Source organism: Aquila chrysaetos, chromosome 22 (genome assembly GCF_900496995.4).
Source record: "Aquila chrysaetos chrysaetos chromosome 22, bAquChr1.4, whole genome shotgun sequence".
NCBI classification, from domain to species: domain Eukaryota; kingdom Metazoa; phylum Chordata; class Aves; order Accipitriformes; family Accipitridae; genus Aquila; species Aquila chrysaetos.
Genome location: NC_044025.1, coordinates 20406440 through 20434013, shown reverse-complemented (window position 1 = coordinate 20434013; position 27574 = coordinate 20406440). Strand labels below are relative to the sequence as shown.

The window sequence follows — 27574 nt, the reverse complement described above, 5'->3', positions numbered from 1 at the left end:
CCCACTGGAGCCCTGTCAGAGCCACTGGAGCCCTGTGAGACCCACTGGAGCTCTGTCAGACCCACTGGAGCCCTGTCAGAGCCACTGGAGCCCTGTCAGAGCCACTGGAGCTCTGTCAGACCCACTGGAGCCGTGTCAGAGCCACTGGAGCCCTGTCAGAGCCACTGGAGCCCTGTGAGACCCACTGGAGCCCTGTCAGAGCCACTGGAGCCCTGTGAGACCCACTGGAGCCCTGTCAGAGCCACTGGAGCCCTGTCAGACCCACTGGAGCCCTGCCAGTCCCCTCAGAGCCTCGTCAGGCCCAGAGCCCTGTCAGAACCCCCCAGAGCCTTATCAGCCCCACGGAGGCCCGTCAGCCCCGGAGCCTGGTCAGACCTAGAACCGGAGCCCCCCGAAGCCCCGTCGCGGAGCCCCGGGACCCGGGGCCACCGGGCAAGGCCGCCCGCCCCCGCCCCGGTCGGCGCCATCGAGCCGCGGCGACACAGGCGGCCCGCCCCGCCCCGCGCTGCCCCGCCCCGCGCTCCCCCTCCCCGCCGTTCCCATGGCGACGCCCCGCCCTCCACCCGTCATTGGCTAGCGCCTGGCACCTATGGCCGCGAGGGGCGAAGCCGGGCCCCTCCTTTCCTCGCCAGCCATTGGGTGCGCGGCCTCCGCAGCGCGCGGGGATTGGCTGCGGGCCGGAGCGGCTCGGGGCGGGCGCAGGCGCGGTGCTGTTATTGTTCCGTTGTGCCGCCCGGCGGGTGCCTCGCGCCCGGCGCCGCTCCCTGCCCGCGCGCCGCCGCTCCCTGCCCGCGCGCCGCCGCCATGCCGGTGAGCCTCCCCCGCCGCCCCGGGTCTGCGGCCGCAGCGCTCGGGGTGCGCGGTGGGGAGTCGCTGGTGGCCGGTTGTAGGCGGGGAGGGGTTGAGGCCGGTGGCCCGGCCCCGGTGCCGTCCGGTTCCTGCGTTCCTCGGCCCGTCGCTGACAGGAACCGTCGCTGACAGGAACCGCGGCGCCCGGTGTGGGGGACGGGGACGGGCGGGCGGGTGTGGGGGCGCGCAGGCCCCGCGGCCGCTGCTCCCGTTCCACGTCTCGGCGTGGGAGCCGCCTGCGCGGTGGGGTGGGGAATCGCGGGCGGCGTGTGCCGCCCTGTCAGGCTGAGGGGGGGTCCGGCGATGGCGGCCCCCCTCCCCTTGCCAGTAAGGGGTGATGGCCGGCCTCGCCTCGCCTCGCAGGGGGGTCTCGCCTCTGCTCCCGAGCCTCCTCGGGATGCTGCGCAGGCTTACTGCGCCGGTACGGCCCGCTGCTTTTCGGGGCAAAGGCGCGGTGAGGCAGATGGCCCTGAGGGGGGGGGGAAGCGGCATGTAGGAGGGATGTGGGGGGGTCTGCTCGGGGCTGAGGTCTGGCTCCGGCAGCCTTTCAGCCTGCCTGCTTCCCTCTGGGAGGCTGTGGATGACGGTGCAAGGGAGAGGTAGCGTGTGGCTCGTCGTGACTCGCTAATTCTGTAGCTGATTTCGGAAACTCTCTTGCACCTGCGGTGGTAGAGTAGGATTGTAGGATCCCTTCTCTGCCGAGATGAGACTAATCAGTTCTCTGCTTTCACCAGAACAACAGAAGCTGTTTCTGGCCTCTGCTGAGGCCTGAGGGGAATCTAGGCAGGTGGCAGCTGGTGGGAGAGGCGCTTGGAAACAGGGTTTGTTTGTCGTTGACATCCAAGGTAGCTGCATTAGAACTGGTTAAATGCTCAGCTACGGCACCTGTCACCAAGGATAGTGTCTTAGGCTTTACTAGATCAGATGGGTTTTAGATTTACTTAATCAGGAGAAGCAGCATGTGACATCGAATTAATCAGTGGTGCTTCATAAATTTGTATTTGACTATTTTGTGAAAGAAAAGGTTTGTGAGTTTTCATAATACAGCATTTGAACTTTCTAAATTATTAAATTTAAAATTCAGCAAGTAAGCTGAAGCTTGTAACTTAAATGAATTCCCTTCGGCCAGTGCTCGCTGGTATCTGCTTATGTCATCTGTAAGGTTTGAGACTTGTGGGCTCCGGTGAGAGAGCATGGTCAGTGTTAAGGTAAAAGAATGGCACAGCTGCACCTACTTCCAGCAAACTGCTTGCAGATTGTTTGCAAGCATGAAATTGTTTCATGAAGAAATTAATAGATGATCTTGAATGTGAAATTCTCAAGTTTTACTCGGTCAGTTTCCATGTTGGCAAAGAAGATTGCGTTGTCTGAATAAGTGGATGTTATTCTCTCAGCTTCAATTATAAACCAGTTCCAGTTGTAAATCCCCAAGTTCATGATCCGATGGAGGTGTATGCATCTGCTTGAGTTGATTCAACAGTGTTTGTGCTTAAACACATATGTATGTTAACAGTAGTGTTACAACCTGTGTATTTTTTTGCTTTTTTAATAATTATAGATCAACAAGCCTGAGAAACTGGACAAGCCAGAGAGCTGTGATAATGTCAAGGTTGTTGTTCGATGCCGGCCTCTTAATGAACGAGAGAAAGCTACGGGCTACAAAATGGCAGTCAACGTAGATGAAATGAGAGGAACTATAACTGTTCATAAAACAGACTCGTCTAATGAGCCTCCCAAGACGTTTACGTTTGACACAGTGTTTGGACCAGAGAGTAAACAGCTGGATGTCTATAATTTAACTGCCAGACCTATTATTGACTCTGTCCTAGAAGGATACAATGGTAAGTCCCTTGGTTTTTTAAGTCAAGGATCCCATCTCCTATTCTTTGCATTGTCAGAGTTCCTGCTGATCTTATTTAAGGGAGTTTCACCTTCTGAGGGCTATAGCCCTGTATTATTTCTGTTGTGGCCTCTTAACTTAAAGCCTGAAGGTACTTGCTGTTCTGAGTACTCAGTGGTTGTACCTACTATGATCATTAACAGTGGGAGATTGGTGATGAACAAGACTCAGCTGAGGTCAGTTAGCTGTATGTTTTTATTCAGTATCTTCTGTTTGCAAAAGATATGCACTTTATCTCATTATCAGAATTCTCAGCGGCTCTTCACTGTACAATTTCAGTAACCAGGCAGCTGCCACGGTCCTGCAGTAACTAGGTATGCATACCAGACTTGTGCATATAACTGCTGCATTTTCTCCTCTGCTGTTTTAAACTAAGATGACTAGTTAAACACATCTGCCCTACCCCACAGATAATTTGTTGCTTCCTACAGCTGGGAAGAGTATGACCATGATTTGTATGTGTGTCTGTTATGCATGTAAATGTATTATGTAAAGGAAAGCAGATGCTAGTAAGGAAGCAAATTACTGCTTTCCATAACAGTATGCTATAAACAATGACAGATTACAAAGTCTTTAAAGGTTTGTAAAATGCCTAATAAGCTCTTGGGCTAACACACCCAGGTTTTAGCTGATCATAATTCAGCTTTTCCGAACTGTAATGTCAGTGGCTTGACAATCAAAACTTGAGTTTTCAGTAGTGCTATGCTAAACTTAAGAACCACTATATTTCTGGAGTACCAGAGTCTGGGATCTCAGTAAATTTTCTGGATGTCTTCCTCTGCAGGCTGATTATCTAGTCCAAATTGTAGCTGCTTCTGCAGGTTCAGAACTGGGCTTGTGCTGTGGCCTATGTTGTAGAAGCCTCACACTGTTTCTTTCTGCTGTGGCTTAGAGCACTAGCAATAGTTGGTTTTGCAGTTGGTATATAATGATCTTCCCAACCATGTTATTAATTGGGCTTGCCTTAATTATTTGTGTGTGAGACCTAAGTGTACTAGCACTCCATACTTTAATCACTCTGCACAGTTAAAAACAAGCTGACTTTTTCTTAGATATCTTGCAGGCTGGATAAAACAATGGCTCAGCCCTGTTTGCTGTGGTTGTCCAGCATTTCTGTTGCTCCTAGCCTTGTACAGTATCTTCTGGAGCGGGTGGAAAATTTCAACTCTGTAACAATAGCAGGGGTTTAGTGCCATCAGGCTAAGAAGGAATGAAGTAAAACTGCAGTTAGCAACTTCTTAGAGTTTGTTCACATATCTTCTTATCCTTCAGGTACTATTTTTGCATATGGGCAGACTGGAACAGGCAAAACTTTCACCATGGAAGGGGTCCGAGCAGTTCCTGAGCTTAGAGGCATCATTCCCAATTCCTTTGCCCATATATTTGGTCACATTGCCAAGGCAGAGGGGGATACAAGGTAAACAGCTTCTCTTCACTGCTTCTGTCTTTTGTGTGTCCATCTGTAGCAGGAGCCTGACCATGACAATGGCAACTGAAATGGTACCCCTGGCCCTAGCTGAAAGACTCCTACTTAGGTGGTTCTTGATGGGGTAGCAGGATTGTGTTGGTATATCACTACATTTTCTTTGCACTCTGTGATTGTGTCTGTTGGACTTCAACAAATGTCTTGCTAAGAAAGCTACCCAGCTGTTTGTCTTCAGGTTTTTAGTTCGTGTGTCTTACCTGGAAATTTACAATGAAGAAGTGCGGGACCTGCTAGGAAAAGACCAGACACAGAGATTAGAGGTGAGCCTGCTGTTCTGAATGTGATGTTTGTTTTGAATTGGTGAGTGATACTGTATTTTAAAGACCAGAGAAGCACTAGAAAGGAAGTGGGAGGTTGGGCTCCTCAGCCCGTGTACTATTTCCTTTAAGATACAGTAGCTGGATAGCACTACTGACTTCTCTGAATATTCCACCTGGTCAGTTGCATAGTGAGAAACTGGCTGTTCCATCTGAGTCAGTTTGGTGTCTGCAGTTCTAGCCCAAAGGCCCCTCAGCAGTCTTTCTAGGAATTGGAGACTGAGATTTGAAGTCACTATTTGCCACCGGGGGAAACCAGGGGAATATTGTCCTGCATGAGTCTTTATTCCTTAGCTGCTCTGATTCTGAGTGTTGGAGTGGTTTATGTGCAAACCAGAACCTGGAGGAGTAAATCACTGTACTATTATAGTACCACTGAAAATTGCTATCGGGGATCTCCTAAGGATGCTCAGTCTAAACTGTTTCTCTCTTAGGTTAAAGAGAGACCTGATGTGGGAGTTTATATCAAAGACCTCTCAGCTTATGTCGTAAACAATGCAGATGATATGGACAGAATCATGACTCTTGGCCACAAGAACCGTACGTAGCCTTGCTGTGGGCAGGCTTATAGCTCAGAGAGAGCAAAGGTCTGGTTATGAGACCACAGTAAGAGATTGTATTGGGTTTGTGTGGTGGGGTTTTGGTAGTGGGGGAGGGGCTGCAGTGGTGGCTCCTGTGAGAAGCTGCTAGAAGCTTCCCTGGCTCCAAGTCAGACCCACCTCTGGCCAAGGCTGAGCCCATCTGCAGTGGTGGTAGCGCCCCTGGGAGAACAGATTTAAGAGGGGAAACCTGCAACGGGGGAGGAGATTGGAATGTGAGAGGAACACCTCTGCAGATACTGAGGTCAGTGAAGGAGGGGGAGGAGGTGCGCTGGAGGAGGGGGTGCCCCTGCAGCCTGTGGTGAGACAGCAGGCTGTCCCCCTGCAGCCCGTGGGGGAGCAGATGCCCACCTGCAGCCTGGGGAGTACCCTGAAGAAGGCTGTGATTCTGTGGGAAGGCGCATGCTGGAGCAGTCTGTTCCTGAAGGATTGAACCCCGTGGAAGGGACCCACGCTAGAACAGTTCGTGAAGAACTGCAGCCTGTGGGAAGGACTCACGTTGGAGAAGTTTGTGGAGGACTACCTCCCATGGGAGGGACCCCATGCTGGAGCAGGGGAAGAGTTGAGAAGTCCTCTCCCTGAGGAGTGAGTGAGCGGCTATGTCGTGCTTTGTTGCCAGCTGGGCTTAAACCATGACAGAGATCCTAGTCCTAATGCTGGAGAGATTACTCAGCTGAGCAGAGCAAAAAGGATATTTCCTCCCAACCTCCTTTTGTGCAGGGGCAGGTGAAGAAGGCTGGGCCTCCCACATCAGCCAGTGCCAGTGGGAGAAATGGCAAAGGGCAGGATGCAATGAGGGCAGTCAGTGTTGTTGGAACTGCTAGTGTGTGTCTTGGTCCTTTCCCCTCTTCAGTTCTGATCAGTATGAACAACTAGCCCTGTGCTGTGGTTTGTTTTCTGGAAGACTTAGCAAGCTCAGATCCTTTTATGACCTAAAGTTTTGACTACTGTTGCTCTTGGCATGGATTGCTGTGTTCTTATTTCTCAAAATACAACTGTTTTCAGGGATCAGCTGTGAATGCCTTAGGCTACTGATCTTTGTAGCCTTAAAGAAACAAATGAGAACTACTGCTGCTCTTGGGATGGCAGTCTGTGGTTGGCTTAGAGCTACAGCAGGCTGTAATGCTTCTGCTAGTTCAGATTGGAGATGTGCTGCAATCTCAGTGCACAAGAATACAGTTTGCTGCTGAGTCTGAGCATCCCTCTTCCATCTTCTGAAAAACAGGGTTGGGTAAAGAGGCAGGGATAAGTCTCCTTTGAGAGCAGGAAGAGTGTTACAGGAGCACGTGATTCCTTCTGAAGACATCATTGCTTTTTCTCTCTATTCAAAGGTTCTGTTGGTGCCACAAACATGAATGAGCACAGCTCTCGCTCGCACGCCATCTTCACTATCACTATTGAGTGCAGTGAGAAGGGGGTTGATGGAAACATGCACGTGCGCATGGGCAAACTGCATCTCGTTGATCTTGCTGTAAGTAGGACCACCTGGGCCTGCCATAATGCATGGTGGGCATGGCTGCTCATGTATGCACTGTTGAAGGCACAGTAAGTGGCATGTCCCATGTTTCACAGCTAAAGCCCAGACTTCTGTTTGATATTTGACTTCTAGGAAGTGTTCACTTGGGGTCTTAAATTAGAGGTGTACCAGGAAGAGTCTTCAGTGTAGTTAGAGCCTGCCCCAGTAAAAGGGCTTTCTTCCTTCTATAAATTAATCATTAAATGGATAAACTACATTGGAAAGAGCTCTCTGGACAGCAGAACTAGGTCTTTGCAAGAGTTGGGTTTTTTTTTTTGAGGGTTGTGACCATGCAGTTCATCACTTGCAGGTTCCCTCTCTCTGTCACTCGCTTTGAACCAATGTAATTGTACTGATAAAATGTGTCTTTAGCCCAAACTTTACATTGGAGTATCTTTCCTTGGAGAAGATGTGGGGAAGGGGAGACTAAAGGCATTCAATGTCTGCATGTTAACTTTATTTACATGATGTATGTTTAGGTTGCTTTATCAAACTCTAAAATAATTGTAGTGTTGCTTTTCTCCCTTGATCTGCTGATAGGAAAGGTTGGAGATGGTGCTTAGCAGCTCTAGCTGAGGTGCCTCATGACTGCTGACTTGCTTTTCATAACATTTTTGTTCATGGGGACAAAATCTCCTTTTTCCCAGCTGCATTACTTTGAGCAATCCAGAATTTGCTAGCACTGAAAGCTTCAGTTAAGATCTGTTTGACTTGTCTCTTTAACAATGTCTGAGGCACTTATCCAGGTTCTCTAATAATGGATGAGGAGGTTAGTGACATGGCTGCTAGCAAGACTTCAGGTGTAGCTGATCCTATTTGGAGGAGGGAGATGTATTAGAGGATCTGTTTTAACTCCTGCTTCTGCTTCCTGTTCCCTTTCCAGGGTTCTGAAAGACAGGCAAAAACTGGAGCCACGGGGCAGCGACTGAAGGAAGCTACTAAGATCAACCTCTCTCTTTCCACACTGGGGAATGTTATCTCTGCACTGGTGGATGGCAAGAGCACCCATGTGCCCTACCGAAACTCCAAACTTACACGGCTCCTTCAGGATTCTCTGGGGGGCAACTCCAAAACCATGATGGTAAGCTGAGAGGTGCCCTTTCCAGTGCCAGCTATTGAGCTGCATTTTTACAGGGATAGCATAGTGACTTTGCCATGAGAACAGCCTGGCATCTACCTCTTTATTTCAGAGCTGTTTGCAGCTTAGAGAACCTTCTGTGTGCCTCTTTTTCTATCTTTTTGCTTTGCCTCTGTACAGATGAGGTTCTAAACACAGTGCAGATGTACATGTGTGTGTAAGATCAAATGGAAGCTGTGCTTGGGTAGCCAGAAGCAGCTTTGGTGTAGAAGCAGCAGGAAAGCTTGGGAAAGAGTAGCAGTGTGAGACTGGCAGAGCTGGGGATGAGTGCCTGAAATTACTTGTTCTGGGCTCTGATGCTCTGTCCTCCAGTAACTGGGTCCTCTGTGTGTCACAGTGTGCAAACATTGGACCGGCAGACTACAACTACGATGAGACTATCAGCACTCTCAGGTATGCAAACCGAGCCAAGAACATAAAGAACAAGGCCAGGATTAATGAAGATCCCAAGGATGCTCTGCTCCGCCAGTTTCAAAAAGAAATTGAAGAGCTTAAGAAAAAACTGGAAGAAGGTGAGATTTCCCTTCCTCCTAGTGTTTCTCTCCGTACCAATGCTCATTCTGTTTGAGTGTGAAAGTTCTTTGCTGTTTGAAGATGTCACACGAGTTTGGTAGCTGGTGCAGGCTGGTGTCCTGGTTTTGTTTGCCATGCTCGGTTCCAGGAGAGGTGTCCTGAGGGCAGCGTGGCGGTGGCCCAGCAGGGGCCCGGGGTTGCCCACTAGGTGGCACTTGGCACTGGGATAAGTGATGGCTTCTGGGCTGAGGGAGGTGAGCCTGGTGAGCAGGAGCCCAGCTGGACACCGTGCAGGGAATTAAAATGTACCGTAACGGAAGGTCAAATGTTTTCCCTGTTTGAGGAGGAGGGATGCATTTTTGGGGAGAAAAAAATCAACCAAATCTATGGAGCTAGAACTGGGGCTGACTTTCAAACAATGCATAGAGAAACAAGAAACTTCTTCAAACCCTGTAACTTCATGGCCTTGTGACACTGTTAGTCCATCAACATCGAAGGACCCTGCCAGAGGGATGCTTACTAAACAGTGACCTTGGCACAATATCTCTCTCCAGAGAGATGCTCACAGCACAGAACAGCTGTAGCAGTAACTCCAACATGGCTTGCTGCTTGGAGTCTGCCCCATTCAGGAGAAGCAGGAAAGGGTCAGTAATGCTTTCTTCAAGGGTTGGGAGCTGGGTGTAGCTGTTTCATCCCTGGTGGGCTGAGGGTGGCTTCTTAAATTTTAGACTCTAAGCTACAGAAAAAATAAGCCTTATGTTTGCTAACGTTACTGGGAGGCCAGGATGTTAAATGTTGGATTCTATTCAATTTGGTTTCCAAACTCAGCCTGAAACATCTGAGCATTGTGTCTGCAATGGCAACAATGATAAACATTTGTGAAACTGGATATTTTTCTCAATTAACAGCCACTTAGCTTCATGTATACAGGTGTACAATTAAGCAGCAAGTCTGTGTGTACTTTATTCATCTGACCATTTTCTCTTCCATCTGTGATGGAAGAGGATGTGTGGGGAGATCCTGCTAGGAAAACTTTGTAGCTTAACACTTCAGCAGTGCAAGGATGCTTTATTTCCCGTGAAAAGCACACACTTGAGCTTTAACATATACAAGCTGGCTTCACAGCATTAAATTGCTTATCTTGATTTTCCCTAAGTTTCCTGAGCCATGGGAAGCTGTCTGTCTGCTCAACAGTTAAGGACTTCTGCAGGTGCTCATAAGCTGATGTCAGACACTGCTGGGTTTGGACAAATGCTGCTGTCACAGTAACAAGCTGATATGAGGTGAAGGAAAGCACATCAAAAAACATGCTCTTCTGTTCTAGGGGAAGAGATATCTGGTTCTGAGACCAGTGATTCTGAAGAGGAGGATGAAGATGACGATGGGGAGATTGGAGAGGATGGGGAGAAGCGGAAGAAACGGCGGGGTAAGGCAGTAGAGATTCCTGTCAGTGCCACCAGTCACCTCTTATCCAGGAGCTGGTGTCAGAAACTGTAGCCAGAGCCAGGTGGGGAAAAGTGGAGTTGTAGAGCCGCCCTACTGCCGCTGCAATTATCATGCCTCTCCTAGAAACGAAGCTATTTGGTGCCGTTTCCGTAGATGGACAGCTCTGAACCTGTTTAGTATCTGCTTCCACTTGGGTAGTTCTGCTTGTGGTGGCTCCCTGGTTGCTGCAAGGTGTCTGTGTATGGCTTGTGACTGGTGGTGTGGAACTTCCCCTGCTCACAGAGGTGGGAGGAAGAAGACACCAAAGACCAGTGGTAGGCAGATGTAGGTTTTCATAACCATGGGAATGGTTGGAGGGGAATTTTGGCTGTGGTTTAGGCAAAGGATTCATCCGTCTTATGGATGTTCAAGAACTGACTCTTCTGGTGTCCTATTTTATGTTGATAAAGGAAAAAACTTGACCTCTGGATGTCTGTGTGAGCTGAAAAGCTGAATGGGAGCTGCATATCCCTTGTTTGGGAGCACTCTGGAAATCCCATGGTGAAGTTTGCTTTGTTCTACACCAGTGTTAAACTACTGCATAACATCTAAAGCCCAAGGGATGTTGCTGAACCTAGAACTGCAGGTCACTGTGTACCATGGGATGCTGTGGCTTCCAGGGAGCTTGCTATGCCCCTAGAACCCCTCTGATGTTTCTTCATGGAGAGTAGAGAAGTCAAGCCCAGTGCTACACCTCAACTTCTAGCTTCTCTAGTAATTTTGACATTCAAACTGCTTTCCTGTCCTGAAGCACCCACATCTTTTTAAAAAATTCCTGTTAAAGCATTCCTGCTTTAGATGTACTCTCTTCATTTTGGTATCTGTCCAAGTAGAGTTGTAAATGACCTTTGTCATACCTTTGGTGAGAGGGGTAGCAACTTCATTTTTCACCTTTTGGTAATTTCTAGAAGCAAAAAGATTGACCACTATCTCCATCAAGAACCAAGTCCTGCCCAAATCTCCTCCCAAGAGGAGACCACCTTCAAAATGCTGCTTGAAAGGAGTAGAGGGGAAATAACTCTGACTTACTCAACTTCCAGACAAGCTACTCTAGTTAAGTAAGGGTGCTGCTCAGCAGAAGTATGCACAGTAACTGTCCCTGTGTAAGCTGATTCTGCCTTCCAGAGGGAAAAGTGCACATTGCCATGTACATAAGACTGGAAAGGACTCTTGGTCGCTGAATCCTCTGCTACTGCAGATATCCACAGCCTTCTCCACTATGATCTGGTTTTCTGTGCTGTTGTTGCTTGAAATGGAAGCTGCCTTGGCATGTTGTTTTAAGCTGTAGGCTGGTTCAGATGGGTTTTAACTGAAATGTCTTTCTGAGCATGCTATTTTGTGCTGGGAAATGGTGGCTTTGCAAGCTGTCTGGGAGGGATCCTAGCAAATGCTTCTTAATGGGAACTTGTGCCTTTTTGAAGTAGGTTTCTGGCCCTTGTGGGTTTCTTTCCTTTAGAACTAACTTCCCATCTGCATGTTTCTTCCTTTCTGGGTTTTTCTGTGGGACGCATTTCTGTTTTCCAGGCAGTAGCAGCAGCAGTAGTTCAGACTCCACATGCTCTGTCATAGAGAAACCTCTGGATAAGTCCTTCACTAGTGAGTGGGAGCTCTTAAGTCCTTTAAGCTTTGGCCATTCCATAATCTGTACACTCCATTTTGCAATGTCGCACTCTTCCCCGCTATGTCCGTTGGAAAGATAAACCTGAACTCTTAACTTTGCTAAAGCATGCCTTTCCTTTCTTTGCTGCTTCCATGCTTGAAACAGTTGTTCAATGTGCACATTGTTAGCCAGATATGTGAGAGAATAGGAAGCAATTTACTATGCTGCTTGAGCAAGATTCAAAGACAATTGAGAAATAATAGGTTACAAAAAGTTTGCAACTTCTGTGTTAAACACTCCCTCTAAAATATCAGGAAAAAGTCTGAGCTAACTTTATGGGAGCTGCTGCAATATGAGTTCATAAAAAGGACAGCCAGACATATGAAATGGGTTGTGGTATGTTATATTGGACTGCCTTCTCAAAATTAATTTTGGAGAAAATGAATGGAGCAGTCAATGATCAAGCAACACAAGGTTTATACTTGCAAGGAAAACGTGGGAATACTTGGTTAATTGGCTTTATTTTGGCAGATACTTAAAAAACAAATCCTCAGTGGTGGTTGGGTTTTTTTTAACTGCCCCACGACATTAAGTTCTTGGTCACTGTGGGACTTAGTTCAGAACAAGGGATCTAGATATTGGTCTAGCAGTGAGGAAAGTCTGGTCTGCTCCTGGTCAGAGAGAGGGCTCTGTCCCTTTAAAAACCCTACGGTCAATTAGCGATGACTGAAGAAATAAATTGTATCTAGGACTTGGCTTGTAGGGACTTCACCCACTGTTGTGGTTATCCTGTGCTGATGCAGTCCACTCTCCTCTCTGTGTGGAGAGAGTCTGCAAAGTATTGCTATATAGTTATACTTCAATCAGATTTATACTAGTTATGTTAGTGGAAAGCATCAGCTCAGATAAAGTATGGTAGCAGGTTAAGAAGGATCACAACCTAAAGGAGACCTTTGGTGGGTCATATGATGGTAGGCTTGGAAATCTGCTTGCTTCAAACTTGCTCTTTCAAAGCTTGCTTGAAACCTGGATATTTTATTTGGATGGGGACAGTTAATAGCAAACTGCTGATGTGGCAGTGGGTGGATGAGTCCATCTCCTGCAAGTTTGGAGACAGCTTGCTTGTGGAAGTTGGACTGGGCTTTTGGCGATTCGGATAAGCGTGGCTGTTTGTGGTTTGGGATATTAACTGTCCTCAAGTGTGACCCTTTTGCATGTGGTGTCTTTCATTATCCCTTTCCTGTCCTGCCTTTTTTGCTGCACTTGCTTGAGTAACCAAAACTGGCTATATACCTCTATGGAAGCATCAGTTACTGCAAATTAACCTACTAACACCCTGTGTAATTAAATGGAGAAATCTTGTGCTGAGGCTCCCTATGTGCAACTGTCATGTATCTTGCAAAGAATTGGCTTGGAAACTTGGTTAAAACTTAGAACGAGTCTTCTGTATGCTAATATTTTACAGGTAATATAACAGAATTGGCTATCTTGAGGGGGGGGGGCGGGAGGGAAGCATTAAGTCTCTTATTGAAGAAGAAATCTACCCTCTTTAATTGTTTCTTAGGGCATGATCTTTGCGGCAGGCTCATAATGTTACATTTAGATTCTGCATTGCATTGAATGGGCAGAAGAATGCAAGAGTGAGCTGAAGATTATCCTGGATATGCAAAGCACTCTGAAGTACAGAAACTTGCTCTGCTTTAGCATAAAATCATGATGCATTAATGTTTGCTTTAATGGAGTTTTTTTTAGTGATGATTATCCTGTGTTTTCTACTCTAGAAAAATGCATATAGAATTAATGTTTGTTCTGATGCTGATGATCTTTGTCCAAAATGATCAAAGCAATAATATATTTTCTTTCCTCCTCTTTTTATGTATGCTGCCTCTCTGCGATTTGCTTTCTACTTCTTAATACAAGATCAAGCAGGTTGGTGTAATTGATTTCCACCTCCTTATAATACAATTGCAGAGCTTTTGAAAGGGTCTTACAACTTGGTTTAGTTCACCTTTTTCTCCTAAACTGACAATATATAGGGCTGTGTACTAGCAGTAAGAAGCCTTTATCTGGCTTACCTCTTTTTATATGATGAGCTCTGTATAGCACTTTCAGAAAGCTTCTTACTCAGAGACTAATTAGAGAGATTTTTCCACCACAAATCCAGAAATAAGTGCTTATTATCCGATTCCAAAGTTTAGCAGATGAAAACTAAGACACTGTTTGCTGTAGTGCTGAAGTCCTTACCTTGCCACAAGACTAATTCTCTTGTGTGTGTGAACATGTGTACAGATATGTACCTATGTGCATGCATGTTTACAAACACACTGCATTTTGTCTGCTAGAGGTCATACATGTATATAAATAAAGCTGAATGCCATGAAGACTGGAGGGGAGGGAAGCCTTTTACCAAATAACTTCCCTGAGCATGTTCTGACCATGTGCATTATGTCACTGTGAAAAACAGTCCCTTGACAGTTGATGGCTTCTGTTAGTTTATAGGCACCTGGATTCTACGTTGTGGTGCTGTTTTGTTTTTTTTTTCCCCATGTCTGGAGAAGAGCAAAACAAGAAAATGAAGAATTTGCTTGTAGTGAATAAAGGGAGATTGAGGACTTGTGGGAGACTTGTGAATTTGAGGAAATTTATGTAGGCTGGGCTCGCTCTCACTCCAAATAATCCCCAAGGATCTCTGTGTTCACCTGCCTTAGGCACTCTTGGGTTTACAATGAAAATTGACTCAAGACTTGTGGAGTGACTTCCAAGAGCAGCAGCCTCACACTTTCATTCAAAATCACAGGTGTTTGGGACCAACCCTTCAGGCTGATAGGTTCAACGAGCTGCTCTGGCCACTTCCTTTGTAACCCTCAATGAAATGCACCTGGTTTGCTGTAGTAGTAGTGATGTAAAGAGACAGTTGATTAAGACACAGCAAACCTCAGTACTTTCAAATCTGTAGGTAGTCACTGTTACATAGATCAAATACCATCAAAAAGTTTTTCTTTAATTGCCTGTTTTTCATAGGGCTGTTCTGAATTTTTCTAGTCTCTGTATTTTCATAGTAGTGCGTTCTTAAAATGTCTACGTGCTCACTTTGCAGTAGGTAAACCTGTAAGGAGGACAATGAATGAGGGGTGTGGTGGGGATGCTAATCTGAAATTTGAGTATGTAACTCTTGGTAGCTTAGCTCTTGTAGCTGTAGATCAAGGCAGTCTTCCATTTTCCTTCATTTGGCCTAATCTACATCGTTAGAACATCTGAATTTCCAGCTCAGACTTTTCTTTCGGCACTGTTCCTTCTCCAAGTGTTCTTTATGCTTTCTGTTTTGGGGGCATTGTGTTACAGTGTTATATAGCAGTCATTCTCTGTAGGAACTGTGACAACTGGTCAATGTTAGAATGGGATTTGAAACACTGAGTTGTGCCCAGCTTGGAGCTGACATCTAATTAAATTAATTTTTGTAAAATGCAAGTACTGAATCTGAACTTGAAAAAAAATGCTGTGATACAGAGGCTGTCTTATCTTTCTGTGAACTAATTTGTTTTCCCTCTCTTCCAAAGGCAAAAAGAAAGTTTCCCCTGATAAGATGGTAGAGATGCAAGCAAAGATTGAAGAAGAGAGAAAAGCTCTTGAAACTAAGCTTGATATGGAAGAAGAAGAAAGAAATAAAGCCAGAGCTGAACTGGAGAAGAGAGAAAAAGACTTGCTAAAAGCTCAGTGAGTACCCTGCTCTGAGCAGTTTGTGTGGTCGTGTGGTTTTTTTCCTTCCTTAATCTACAACTCAGTTATGGATATCTGGAGATGCATGGTGAGGTGCCTGTCAAACTTTGTATAAACTGAACATCAGCTCTTGCTATTGAAATGAAAGAGGACCTTACTCTGCTTTCAGAGTTTAGAGCAGATGGAAAAGACGAACTATCCTTTTGCTGCTGCTTTCTTCTCTTAACTTTAACTAGTTGTGCAACATAGCCTAGAAACATAAATGAATCCTCCAAACCCTGGAGACCTGTGAAGAGCAGCAATACTGCTATACTGCTTGGTCAGTGGGCAATAGCTGTGTAGCAACCCAGGTTTCCTGCAGCATGCTGTCACAAGCATGTCATTTTGGGTGTAGGGGTTCTCCACTCCGGAGCTGAAAAGCTGCTGAGATCACACTGGCCCATGCAAATAGGACAATCCTGCTGTCAGAGGCTGCTCCAACAGCAGCCAGCATTCCTGGTTTGCATCTCAGCATGCTCAGCTGCTCAGCTGCAGAGATCAGCTTGATCTCTGTTAACTTGCTTCCATTCCTGCAACTGCCTCCAGGCATCTCTGTGCTGGCAGACGTCTTGAAGGGGGGGTGCCTTGGGTAGCCTGGTAATATTGCTGGTGCCTTGCAGCGTCTTGCAGAGGGGACTTGCAGCAGGAGAGACTTCTCTGCTGACCTGGTTTTGATTGCAAGAAAGCGATGGGAGCTGGAGCTCAGGGAACTCCCTGCATCCACTTGCACTGCCTCACTCCCACTTAAACCCTTGGCAGCAAGACAAGTTTTTCCAGCCCTGTGAATGCTGTCTGGGCTGTAAAACTGACCTGGACCTGCTGTCTTGCGAGCACTGTAGGATAGGAAGTTTTACACTTACCTGTCTCTAGACAAGAGCACCAGTCCCTGTTGGAGAAACTGTCTGCATTGGAGAAGAAGGTGATTGTGGGAGGAGTGGACTTGCTGGCTAAAGCAGAGGAGCAAGAGAAGCTTCTAGAAGAATCAAATATGGAACTGGAAGAGCGAAGGAAGAGAGCAGAACAGCTTCGCAAGGAGCTTGAGGAGAAGGAGGTGGGGTTATATGCTGTAGCTGTCTGAAAATAGCAATGGTGGGACACACAGTGTTGTGTGCCTTGGCATTGCTCACGTGGATGAAATGTGGCTCTACTCTGAAAGCACAGCAGAAGCGAACCACTTTGGAGGCCATGTGTTGGCAGTGCCCACCTGTAGGGCACTGCGATCACTGTGGATCTGAGCCAGCTTGGCTAAGCCGGGTCTCTGTGCCCTTGGCAAATGCTTTGTTTCGTTCAAGTAGTTTCTCTTCTTGTTCATACTATTGCAGGTAGTTTCTTTGATTATGTTAATGTGTGAATGTCTGTGCTAAATGTTGCACACAGCAAGAACGCTTGGACATTGAGGAGAAGTACACCAGTCTCCAGGAAGAAGCACAGGGGAAAACCAAAAAGCTGAAGAAAGTTTGGACCATGCTTATGGCTGCAAAATCAGAGGTTAGTGTCTGAAGCCCTCAGCCTGCGATCACGTGAGGGACTATAGGTGGGAAGGGTAAGCCATCAGTTTTGTAACACTGGAAAAAGTACCATATGTTTAGAAATGTCTTTCTATGCTGTCCATTTGCCTCGTGTAATTGCAAAAGATCTAATTAAGTCTGGTGTCAGAGCTTCACAGGGGCATGTTGTAGAGCTTTTTCCCAAGCCAGGTTGAGAGAGGATAAGTGTGAGACCCTGAGATATTCCCAGCTTCAAGGAAAAACACTGGTTATTTTTGAAACAAAATAAAAGTTGTCTGCTGGCAGCCCAGTCTCCTGCTCTGCAGCAGCCTGAATGCTCCTCTGCTCTTAACTGTCTGTCCTTTCTGCCTGTTGTCCTCGTTACCTCTTCCTCGGTCACTGGATCAATGTGTCCTTTGGCTGGTATCTAGAGTTCCTGTTTCATGAAAAGTGTGTTTCGTCTTTGGGATCAGATATTTTCCTTGAAATCTTGCCAGGGATGTAACTTGTCTGCACACTCTTCATCTGCTCTTAGCTGGTGCAGAGCTTGGATTGGCAGAAGGCCAGTTTTGTTTTTATGAAACTGAAAACTTAATGGTGCTTTCAGCCATCTCTGAGCTGGAATGTTTCAGAGGGTTTATTCTTCAGAGAGAAATATTCTAGTACTTATTAACCAGAGTTTGCTTTTGTTTCCCAAAAACCTTGTATAGGCAGAAGACTGTTCTCTTTTAGGCTGTTACCATGTCTTAAGCTAGCTCTGATGTCTCTCAAATGCCTGGTTTGTCTTCAGATGGCAGATCTGCAACAAGAGCATCAGAGAGAGATTGAAGGATTACTAGAGAATATTCGGCAGCTGAGCAGGGAACTTCGCCTTCAGATGCTTATCATAGACAACTTCATTCCTCAGGACTACCAGGTAAAGACAAAGAACCTAAGCCTGTGATGTAGGATTGTGCTATGCACCCTGAGCCCTCTAGCTTTTATTCTGTCCATTGGACAGAATGAGTTGGCTTCTTTTCCTCTCCATGAGGCATTCACAGTGAACTGATTGACACTTGTCTGTTAAGTTGTAGCACAAATGAGTTGGTGTGTACTGCTGTGAGCCTTTGTTTTCTGTGGCTTAGCTGAGCAGGTGCAACTTGGTTGCATTCATGTGTTTGTGCCATTATCTGGATTGTTAGAACCAGGTGATGTTAAAATAGAAAAGATATTATTGTCAAGTGACTTGTAACCTTGTGGACTTCTGCTTGAAGTTCAACTGGAAGAATATCAGTTAGTGGGTGCATTGGGCTCCAAAACCAGCACAATGATGTGAATAACAAATGCAGAATGGCTTTGTTGTATTTCTTGGGGATTTTGATAACTTTGGCTACAATTCCATGGTTATGGAATCTTTTTAAGGGAAGGAGTGAATAATGTGTTGGGGGTTGTAAGCAGGGGGATATACTAATCTCAGTTCTCTTGCAGCATGTTTTCCTAATGGTTTAAAAAAAAAAAAAAATCACATTCACCATGTATTTAACTGGTATATTCACTGTGAGCCCATGCTCTGGGTCTGTTCAAAACCTCTTTTTTCCACTGTGCTTGAAGTTGTGCTTGCTAATGTCTGCTATTAACACAAAGTAGTAAGGCTGAACTTGGAACTCTTCACTTCTTGTTTTCTTTGTGACCCCAATATCCAGAAAATGAATGATGAGCTTAAATATGATGCACGCTTTTAAATAGAAAATATAAAAGTTATTTCCCTTAATCTTTCACTTTTTCCCATATTACAATGTGTGTTTATTGCTATCCCAATGGCATTGGCATAATGGGAAACCCACACTTTAGTGGGAACTCCAATGCATACATTTGGGAGTGGTGTTTTTTCTCTTCTGTAGTCTTCAGGGTATAAATAGGGGTTTTTGAACATGATACAGTTGTCCTGATAAAAACAACTTGGAATGGTTAAGACTGTTCTTAGGCAGCTAGTCCAGGCCTTCAGGGATGTATGTTCTGGAAAATGCATCTGGAGGGTAGATTGTGCAAGTGTAACAATTATTGTTCTAATTTCTTTCTAGGAAATGATTGAAAACTATGTTCACTGGAATGAAGACATTGGGGAATGGCAGCTGGTAAGCTAGCCAACTGGCTCATGTACAAGTTAATGTTAGCACAAGCTTCTGAGGAGTTTAATTGAGCCCAGAAGTAAATTGATAAAGCTGTAGTCAGTTTTATTGTGCACAGTAGACTTTACTAACAGACCTTTCTTTCTTTAAGAAATGTGTTGCATATACAGGAAACAATATGAGGAAACAGACGCCTGTCCTGGATAAAAAAGAGAAAGATGTGAGTGACTCTTTATAAGCATGTATTGAACTGCATAGGTCTAAGTTCTGCTGCTTGTGCCTACCACTGCATATTTATAGGGAAACTGTCCAATTTCGGTTTTATTTTCTTTTGAAGATGTGAGTCTTTCTAGTGTTACAAAAGCACCGTTGATCAGTGTATGAAATGATTCTGATGTTTTTGTTTTGTGGGGTTTTTTGGGGGTTTGTTTTTTTTTTTTTTTTAGCCCTTTGAAGTGGACCTTTCCCATGTTTACTTAGCTTACACTGAAGAAAGCTTGAGGCAATCTCTGATGAAGCTGGAGAGGCCGAGAACTTCAAAAGGAAGATCCAGGCCCAAGACGGGTAGAAGGTGAAGAACTTTGGAGTATCTATATGTAATGGGGGATTTACCCAGGGGAAGGCTTAAGTTTGTGCATGCAAACTTACCATGAGTCTTCAAACATTTGCTTAATGAGAAGACAAAATGCTAAAATTTTGCACGGTATAAAGTTTACCGCTGCCAAGTGTGACAGAACCGAGCTGAAAATCTCTTCACTACAGTAAAATCTTGTCCAGACAAGACTTGTCTGGGGATTTTTCTGATGCCCTTTTGCTGCATTCCTCTCTTCCAGCTTCTTGCTTTATTTTACTGTGTTCTCTGGTTCAGTTTAACATCTGACACATTGACAGTGCATCTACTGTTATAACTGGAAAGTAATGTGCTGTTGGGGGAGATTTCAGCATGGGTTTTCTTGGTTATTTTTGTTTGGTTGGTTTTGACAAATGCTTGTGGAAGAGTAACATTCTGTAGTTTTGACTTGAAATGTGGCTGGTCCCAGTCTTTCTTAGACAGCATAATGATGTGTGTATGGTGTTATTTTTCCCTTTCCTTTCTGCTCTCAAAACAGAAAACGTTCGGCAAAGCCAGGAGCCGTCATTGACTCTCTGCTGCAGTAGGTGTGACCTGTTCAGAATTGCCGTAAAAATCAGTGAGTGTATAAGGTTTGGCCAGAATATGGAATTCAAGAGATGGCACAGTTTGACATGGCTATAAAATCCATGCCTTGCTGGTATGGAGCTTTATTTTAAAAAAAATAAATGTATTTTTCCTTAGTTGCCCGTATATTGTATGTTATATTAACATAATATTAAACTGGTATATATGATGGTTGTGAAATTCCATGTGTTAAACGTGTTGTGCAGGGAAACTATTGTTGGCAATCCTTGTTGAAATGTATAGAAAATAAGGGTTCTAGATGTGTGTTTAAGTGCTAGATATGTTAGCTCAAAATGGTTGATGAAATCCTAAAATTTAAGGCTGGTAAATCTGATTTATGCCCTGCTTTGCACATAACTGGCAGCTTTCACTATTGTCCTCTGTTGCACTGATCTGTGTTTGAATGTGGTTGCTGCAAACCTTTAAGAACATCAAACCCTTTTATTTAAATATTCCTCACTGTGGCTATTAACCTGATTGTATTGTGTATCAAATACACAGTCCTCTTCCCTTCATTTGCTGTCTTGCTGTACAAAGTAGTTGGCTAGGTGAAACGTGAACTACAAAAGTCAGACTTCTGGGAAGGGACCATGCTCTGTTTAAGTGCAACAGAAAACAAGCGTGTTTAAGTAGTGCTTTTATTTTTGTCTATTTGCGTGTGGTCTGCTGGCACTATGGAGAATGAGGCCTTTGCAAAGGCTGAAGAGCTGGTGTTTTTTCCTCCTTTTAAGGCTGTGTTGCAGCATTGCTTTGGCTGCTCTTTATGCTTCTGAGCTGGAAGTTTTTAAATGTATGTGAATTGTTTTGTAATCTGAACAGCAGAGATTATTTGAGGGGAATGCTATAACACTAGGACTTGTGACCCCCCAGGTCAGTTCAGCCTTGGGACTGTGAGCATTATGGCTCCATTTTCTCATCCCTGGCTACAAGGGCACTGGACCAGTGCTCTAAACTGAGGATGAATTTGACTCTCCTGTATTAAAACAGGCATGAATTGCCCAATTTTCCCAGAACAGTAACATCCCCTGAAATAACTGATGCTGTTTGTGTTCCTGTGTAGACTGTATCATCTCGGGCTTCTGCCTATGCTCTGAGAGGAAAAAAATTCTGGTCTCTGATAATAACCATTTATTTGTGGTGGCTGCTCTTTTTCTTTGATATTTATGCTGCTAATAGACACATATCACTTTAATACATTGCTTTCGTGTCACAGAAAAAATGCATCTCCTTTGGATTGTGTGTGCTTTATAACTCATGCTGGAGCACATCAGCTGCAGGCATCTTAACAGCTCCCATGCCAGGGTGGTGGTAATTAGCTGTAACTTCCATGTAATCTTAGTGTTATCTAGAGGTTTAAAAAGCTGTGATTACTAATAGGAGAAATTGAGTCCTTAAGCATGACAGAAAGAACAAGACAGCTCCTTAGGTGTCCTGAGTTCTTGCTAGTAGCCATGTTTGCAATTACCAGAATGTTCTTGTGAAGTACTTTAGAGTAGTTAAAAGTTGATAGCCCTTTCTTACTGTCATGATGCTTAACTGGATGTACCTTGTGTCTCTCTAACAGGTCTGTAACAGGATCTGTAATAGTTAAAACTGGTCTTGTAAGGGCATATTTTGCTCTGGAGATATATTCAGTGCTATTCTAAATGGGTTGTAAGCTTCTCCCTGTTTTTTTTAAATGTGTTTTTCAGGATCATGACCTAGAAGAATATATTGCTCTCTATTTTGGGGGGGAGGGAGTGTCACCTAAGTTCATACAAGATACAAACACTGGCATTTGTTTTCTGTAGCCTAGCACTTAAAGAGGTAAATAACCAGAATTTTTGTCAATCTAAGCTGTAGTTGGTTTTGCTCTTGAAGAGCTGACCTTACCTTGAATGTGCTTGGATAGAGTTGGGTTATCTTGTGCTACATACTTCTCATCAAACAAGATGGATTGAAAATGGCTTAAATGCTGTTTTGTCTTGGGGCTTATGTCTGTTCTCAGTCCAAGCAGATAGATACGTAGTTTTGGCCTGTGCTAGTTCTCAGAACCAGGGATAACTGTTGTATTTCCCTCTTGTGTTATGTCTTGTGCTAAGATTTACTGAATATGTTTTTAATGAAGTGTCTCCTTCCAGAAAGACCATTGAAAATTCTTTTAACTGACAGACATCAGTGGCTTAAAGATACCACTGTGAACCATGACACTGCGTTTAAAATATTTAAAACTTAACTATAAAGGCGTATGCTTTATGATTTATTGTTACAGTCCTGTTGCTGAAAACTATACTACTCTACATATTTAAGTGAGCCTTGGAGCAGAGAAAATGCTTACTAAATAATTGCTTGCACGGCTTTGTAATTGGCAGATTGGAGAAGCTCGTTGTAATCTCCTGTTACAGGGGCTTGGAGAACAAATTTTCTGCTCTTACAAGAGGACTTTAAATAAAATGGAACGCTATCATGGTCATAATGATCTATCAGCTTGGCTTACCTTTTAACTGGTGTGTGTTGTTGAAGTTCTGGGAACTTTCTTTTAAAACCAGGGAGTCTGGCTTGCAGGTTTACCATATGGGCCTTCTCTGTAGCCCTGGACAATCTGTGAATGTCTAATGGGTCCATAACATGTTTTAATGAGGAAGGGTTTTTTTTAAGAGCTTAATAGAGCCATTCTCATCCCAGGTCAGTATGTGCTCTATAGTATTTATCAAAAATCACATTACCATAATATGTATATCGTGTGTGTTCATCCTTGCATCTTGCTACTAGAAGATTCCCCTCAGTCCAGAACATTGACCTTAACATTGAGGTTCTTGACGCTTTATGTTGTTTAATGTTGTGTAAATGAATTATTTCATATTTAACTTGTTCCTGATCCTTTCTTTAAGAGGAGGGGAAAATGGTCCTTAGTGCCTTTCACTGACTATGCTGTCTGCACATGTCCAGCTTTCACCTTTCTCAACAGTTTGCTTCATTGGTCCTGTATATAGGAAAACCCTCTAGTCTGTTTGTATAATTTGTCTTCCTATTTATTGGTTTTCTAACTCTGTTTATTTCTGATTATTCTTTGTTTTATGATTAAACTTTATTCATTACACTGTGTATATCAGTATTGTGTCCCTGGAGCATGTTCATACCATGAAATAAAATTCTTGATTCCTAGTTCCACCTCTGTATGTGTTTTTCAAATAACTTTATATGTACAGCATCTTTCTAACCCAGTTGTGAGAAGATGCATCAGGAGGGGTAGCTGAAATAGTCTGTATAGCTCTGTGATATACAGCACTTACTGGAGAAGTGAGTTTGGGGTGCGTGGGGGCCCCCATTGCCAAGCCTCAGGGCAGTGGGCAGCAAGCTCCTGTGGAAGAGGTAGACAGGGCAGAATAAGAGAGTGCTTTGCGAGACTCTGGAGGAGATCAGTGGATGAGGGTGGTATGCAGGTCATGAGATGTGCCCCAAGGAGCTGATGAGCCCCCTGCTCAAGGTGGTCCTCTGCTGGGCTTGTCCTGAGCTGCCTTTGGGGAAGAGGAAAGCCCAGCTGAGCCAGAGCACTGCAAGAGCAGCTTCTTGTCCACCGCAATAGTTGGTGCTGCCTGTGTTCCGCCTCTTCTTGTGTATGTGCACTGCGTAGGTGGGACAGCTGATGGGGAGAAGGCTTTTCACGCTGTTCTGGCTTTGTGTCCTTGTGCTACATGGCAAGCCTGTCATGCGCTGTATTTGTGCAGATGATGTGAATTTACCTGCCATAATTGGAAACATTCAGCTCTTTGCTGCATAAACTGTATTGGTCTGCAGTGCATTTCTTCTTCTGGAAGACATTGCAGCCTGCTCATGCAGTAGGCAACAGGTTTTTTGTGGTCTGCTAACTTTGCAGCTCCCCTGAGTACTGTGACTCAGCTGATGCATGAACCAAACCCTGCACAGTCCTGGGACTTTCCAAAGTGCTCTCCCACGCTGTGCCAAAGTAAGTTCTGAAATGGTAGACACCTAAATACCTGCAAGACTCCAGTCCCCTGCTGCTAGAGACGCTTTAACCACCACCCAGGTCCGCCGCAGACTAGAGTCATGCCTTCAACAGTGCAGTTTAGCTCCCTGTTGCTATTTTTTTTGCTGCCATTGGTGCTGGAGCCTCTTTACTCCTGGCCCCCAAAGGACTATGCCATATATAAATAGCATATATAAAAACATATGGTTATAATATAAATATAGCCTATAAAGTAAGGGGAGAACTAAGGGCCTGCTTAGCTGCAGACCTGACATCTCCCTTTGCAGCTCTAGCATACACTTCTGAGTTCACAGCTTTCAGAAGCAGGCCCTGTTTATGGCTTGTCTTCTCCAATCTGGCTTCTCTTGGGCTTTTTCCTCTGCTTAGACCTGCTTTCCTTGTGTTGGTACAAGCCTTAACACCATAGCAGGACCAATTCTTTGTTTTGGCAACTCTTGCCAGCACCAGCCTTGTGCTAGTGGACTCAGGACTGTTCACTGTAGCCCCACGTATTTCTTGCAACTTATATGGCAAAATAAAGAAAATGACTTCTGACTTCATGGTTTTAAACTCTGTTATTTCTAAAGCCCCCGTTCCATCTAAGAACCTGTCATGTCTCAGCTCTCTGGAGCCAGCACTGCCCCTCTGTGCCCCAGTTTCAAACCCAGTCATAAACTTGTCCCTTTCCAACAATGTAGATAGAAAATACCCATCCTTTTCTTCCCCGCTCTGCGGTTTCCCTCTGTTGCCATCAGCCTGGTCCCCATTGCTTCTGGACTGGCCCTGGGGCTCTGTCCCAGCCGTGGTCTCTTCTTGGGCCCCTCAGCATTTCTGCTGGGGGTGGTGGGAGAGGGCTGAGCGGGTCTCGCCAGGAGCTGGGGGCTCCTCGGTGCTGCCAGCCGGGTCCTGCAGCCTAGTGCCTCCAGCTGGTACCTTTGCGCTCTCAAACGCGTTCCTGTCCTCCAGTTTCTGGCCAAGAAACATCTTAGCAATGCCAGCAAATTTAGTCCAAAAATACATTTATTTAAAGTATTATTATAAATAATCTTTGAAAAATACAGTGTCATTATAGTTTAAAAACAAAAAAAAACCAAACTGTGTTTTTTCACCTCAAACGCTATAGTCTTTTACTAATCGTTGGAGGACTTTCTGTAAGTCCTCTAGGAAATCACAAAGTGAAGTAGTGTTGCCTGCTGCTACGGGACACGGTGCCTGTAATAGGAAAAAGAAAGGCTGTTAGGATGCTTGCTGGGGGAGGGAGCTGGTTCTGCAGCGTGGTCTTGTGGGAAAGGACCGGGTGAAAGCAAAAACGGTGACCGAGGGAGAAGCTGGACGTGCAGAAAGCTTGCAGGCTGAGGGCCGTACGGCCCCGGTGCGGTCGGTGCCGCAGGGGCCGAGGGCTGCGAGGGGAGAGCCTTGCCTTGCCTTACCTTGTGGACTGCGCTCTTCATTTGGACCAGCTTGACCAAATTGATGTAAATGCCCCTCAGGTGCTTGTGGCAGCTCTGGGCCTCCAAGGTGACTGTGGTGGCTTTGCATAAGATCTCCATGTCGTCAACTTTCTGGAAAAAGACGCACATGGCTTCTTTAAAAACCCTTTTGCACAGTCACGGCTTCATTCGCAGCAGATTAAACCAGTGCAAATAATAACGTGTTGCTGTTCTAAAGGGCAGGTGCAAAGTACAGCGGGAGATGTCAAAGCCTCCCCTGGAGCTTCCCAGCCGCGTGGGCGCACACGGGGTCTGTTCCCAGCCCCAGCGAGGAGGGTGCTGGCGGCCGCTGGCGAGAATTCCTGGCAGGGTTTGGCACAGCAGTGAGCTTAGAGAGAGCGTCGTGCTCCCGGCGTGGGCGCAAACATGGGACCCTGTGCTCGGGAACCTGCAGCGTTTCATGGGAGTGAAGCTGGTTTGGATGGGCAGGGGCTCTACGGGAATAACAAAATCCCTTGGGAAGAGGTTGCCTCTGTCAGGTGCTTTGAGTAGGTAAAGTCCCATAGCAGACACCTGGAAGATGAGGAGCTAATCAGCGAAGTGCTGGCGGTAATAAAAAAACTATTCAACAGCCTTCCCTGGGGGACGTTTCCCAATGCCGCCTCGCTGCAGCGGTGCCGGCAGGTCCCCGAGAGCTCTGCCTGCTCAAATCGCCCCAGCTTCCACCCAAATGGCATCCCCAAATGAGCGACCGGCCGGTCCCCGTGAGCACGGCCGGGTCTGCGGGCGTCGGGTCTTGCGGCGTCCCGGGCGTCTCCTCTCGCTCCCGGAGCCGGTCCCTGCGGCAGGAGGGGTGCAGGGACCCCCCCCGAGGGGGTGCTCAGCCCCAGCCCCCTGAGGGAGGCTGCTGTGCCCCTCGGCTGCCGCCCGCCCGTGCAGCGCGAGGTGAGGGCATCGGCTTTCTGTGAAAACAGGAACTCTGGTGCCGGGGAGCTTGGCTTAGGCAGCAATTTTCAGAGCAGAAATAGGCTTTATAATCTGCTATTAAATCTTCTGCTAACTGAAGAGCCTTCCCCCAGATAAAGGGCTAAAGAGGGATAGTATGTCTAACCAGAGCTCGAGATGCTGTGCGATAGGCACGTGTGGGTGTCTGTGAGATGGTGACACACCGCTCCAAGGCAAAGGAAGAAGTTCCTCTCTTCCTTTCTGAAAAGTTTGAAAAACCCTGTATGCTGCTCAAACGCACGTTGCCCATTCCTGCCTCCCCCTCGCCTCCGGGGTGGCCGGGAGCAGCCGACGCTGCTTCGGCTGGAGGTGGAGATGGGTGCAGGAAGGTGAGGGCACCCGTGCAGGACCAGCCCGGCAGCCCAGCACCACCGCTCGGGGCTCGACGGGCTCCTTGCTCCCGTGCGGTACCGCACCGGGGCGGGCAGGACTGCCGGGGCTTCACGCCTGCCTCCTGACTGCCCCGTGCCCTCCTCCGGCCCCCGGCAGCCTCTCCCAGTACCCATGGTGGCCAAATGATTGTTTTCGAAGAAGGACAAGTTAGGGTTTGTTTTTTTTTTTTCCTCTCTTACCTTATTGCCTGCAAAAATATTTGTCACGTTCATCTTGTCACAGGAAACCTTTATCAAGACACAAAGGAGAGGAGCAGTCAGGCTAGAGAAACCGCTAACACGGATCCATCCTGACACTCGCGCAGGCAGACACGCACCCATCCATCTCCCGGCCACCCCGAGAGTGCCGTGAACCACGCGCTCTGCCTCGGCGCTGCACGCTCAGCACCTTTCTTTGACTCAGCATCGCTCTCGCTCAGCCCGGCGAAACGATCTGTCCCTCCCATCAGCGGGTGAAGGCTGAGCCGCCCAAACGAGCCCTACCTTCATCTCCGGGTCGCTCAGCAGCCTGATGCTCTCCTTCAGAAGGGTGGAGGTCTGCAGCAGAGCGGCCATGTGGCCCTGGCAGGCTGACAGCGCCAGGAAGGTGAGCAGGACCGGGACCGGGCTGCTCATGGCCTGCTTGGACTGAACCCCCTCAGCTCACAGTTTCTGGATATTTTGGTGATCTATACCTGTGTGTGCTTTTCTGGAAGGAACATCTCAATTTATGGCTGTAAAATTGCTGAACCTGTAGGAAAAACTTATTTTTCCCTTATCTGCACTTTCCAAAGTTGCTCCTATCCAATTAGGACAACAGGTCTTTTTTGTAAAAGTCAAGATTTTCTT

General features: G+C 46.1%; 2 protein-coding genes across 6 annotated transcripts; one reads left to right on the top strand and one right to left on the bottom strand.

Moving 5' to 3' along the window:
• The first annotated feature begins 705 nt into the window (after window positions 1–705).
• On the top strand, window positions 706–24474 carry KIF3A (kinesin family member 3A). 5 transcript variants are annotated; one of them, XM_029998115.2, is made up of 20 exons: window positions 706–758; window positions 795–810; window positions 2408–2690; window positions 4022–4166; window positions 4411–4495; window positions 4987–5092; window positions 6483–6622; window positions 7551–7748; window positions 8143–8317; window positions 9643–9744; window positions 11328–11399; window positions 13324–13332; window positions 14961–15117; window positions 16030–16210; window positions 16537–16647; window positions 17437–17562; window positions 18707–18760; window positions 18906–18974; window positions 19201–19325; window positions 19864–24474. In XM_029998115.2, the coding sequence occupies exons 2-20, from the start codon at window positions 805–807 to the stop codon at window positions 19910–19912; spliced, it is 2193 nt and encodes a 730-aa protein (XP_029853975.1). In that variant the 5' UTR covers window positions 706–758; window positions 795–804; the 3' UTR covers window positions 19913–24474. The 5 variants fall into 5 exon arrangements, with proteins under 5 accessions (XP_029853975.1, XP_029853974.1, XP_029853976.1 ...); XM_029998114.1 differs by lacking the exon at window positions 706–758 and having other exon boundaries at window positions 790–855; XM_041119258.1 differs by lacking the exons at window positions 706–758; window positions 795–810 and adding an exon at window positions 2996–3063 and having other exon boundaries at window positions 2575–2690.
• A 511-nt stretch (window positions 24475–24985) lies between these two features.
• IL4 (interleukin 4) lies at window positions 24986–27361 on the bottom strand. The gene is made up of 4 exons (XM_029998407.1): window positions 27230–27361; window positions 26927–26974; window positions 25350–25481; window positions 24986–25131 (listed from the first exon to the last, which is right to left on the bottom strand). The coding sequence occupies exons 1-4, from the start codon at window positions 27359–27361 to the stop codon at window positions 25030–25032; spliced, it is 414 nt and encodes a 137-aa protein (XP_029854267.1). The 3' UTR covers window positions 24986–25029.
• Between the last annotated feature and the right edge of the window lie 213 nt (window positions 27362–27574).

What these genes read in the sequence shown, in the direction of transcription:
- KIF3A (XM_029998114.1), top strand. Translation starts at nt 805, where the DNA reads ATGCCGGTGAGCCTCCCCCGCCGCCCCGGGTCTGCGGCCGCAGCGCTC. An exon ending in CTGCGGCCGCAGCGCTCGGG is followed by an intron (nt 856 to 2,407) that starts GTGCGCGGTGGG and finishes TAATAATTATAG; the next exon opens with ATCAACAAGCCTGAGAAACT. An exon ending in TGGATAAAAAAGAGAAAGAT is followed by an intron (nt 18,975 to 19,200) that starts GTGAGTGACTCT and finishes TTTTTTTTTTAG; the next exon opens with CCCTTTGAAGTGGACCTTTC.
- IL4 (XM_029998407.1), bottom strand. Translation starts at nt 27,361, where the DNA reads ATGAGCAGCCCGGTCCCGGTCCTGCTCACCTTCCTGGCGCTGTCAGCC. An exon ending in TGAGCGACCCGGAGATGAAG is followed by an intron (nt 26,975 to 27,229) that starts GTAGGGCTCGTT and finishes GTCTTGATAAAG; the next exon opens with GTTTCCTGTGACAAGATGAA. An exon ending in TGAAGAGCGCAGTCCACAAG is followed by an intron (nt 25,132 to 25,349) that starts GTAAGGCAAGGC and finishes TTCCTATTACAG; the next exon opens with GCACCGTGTCCCGTAGCAGC.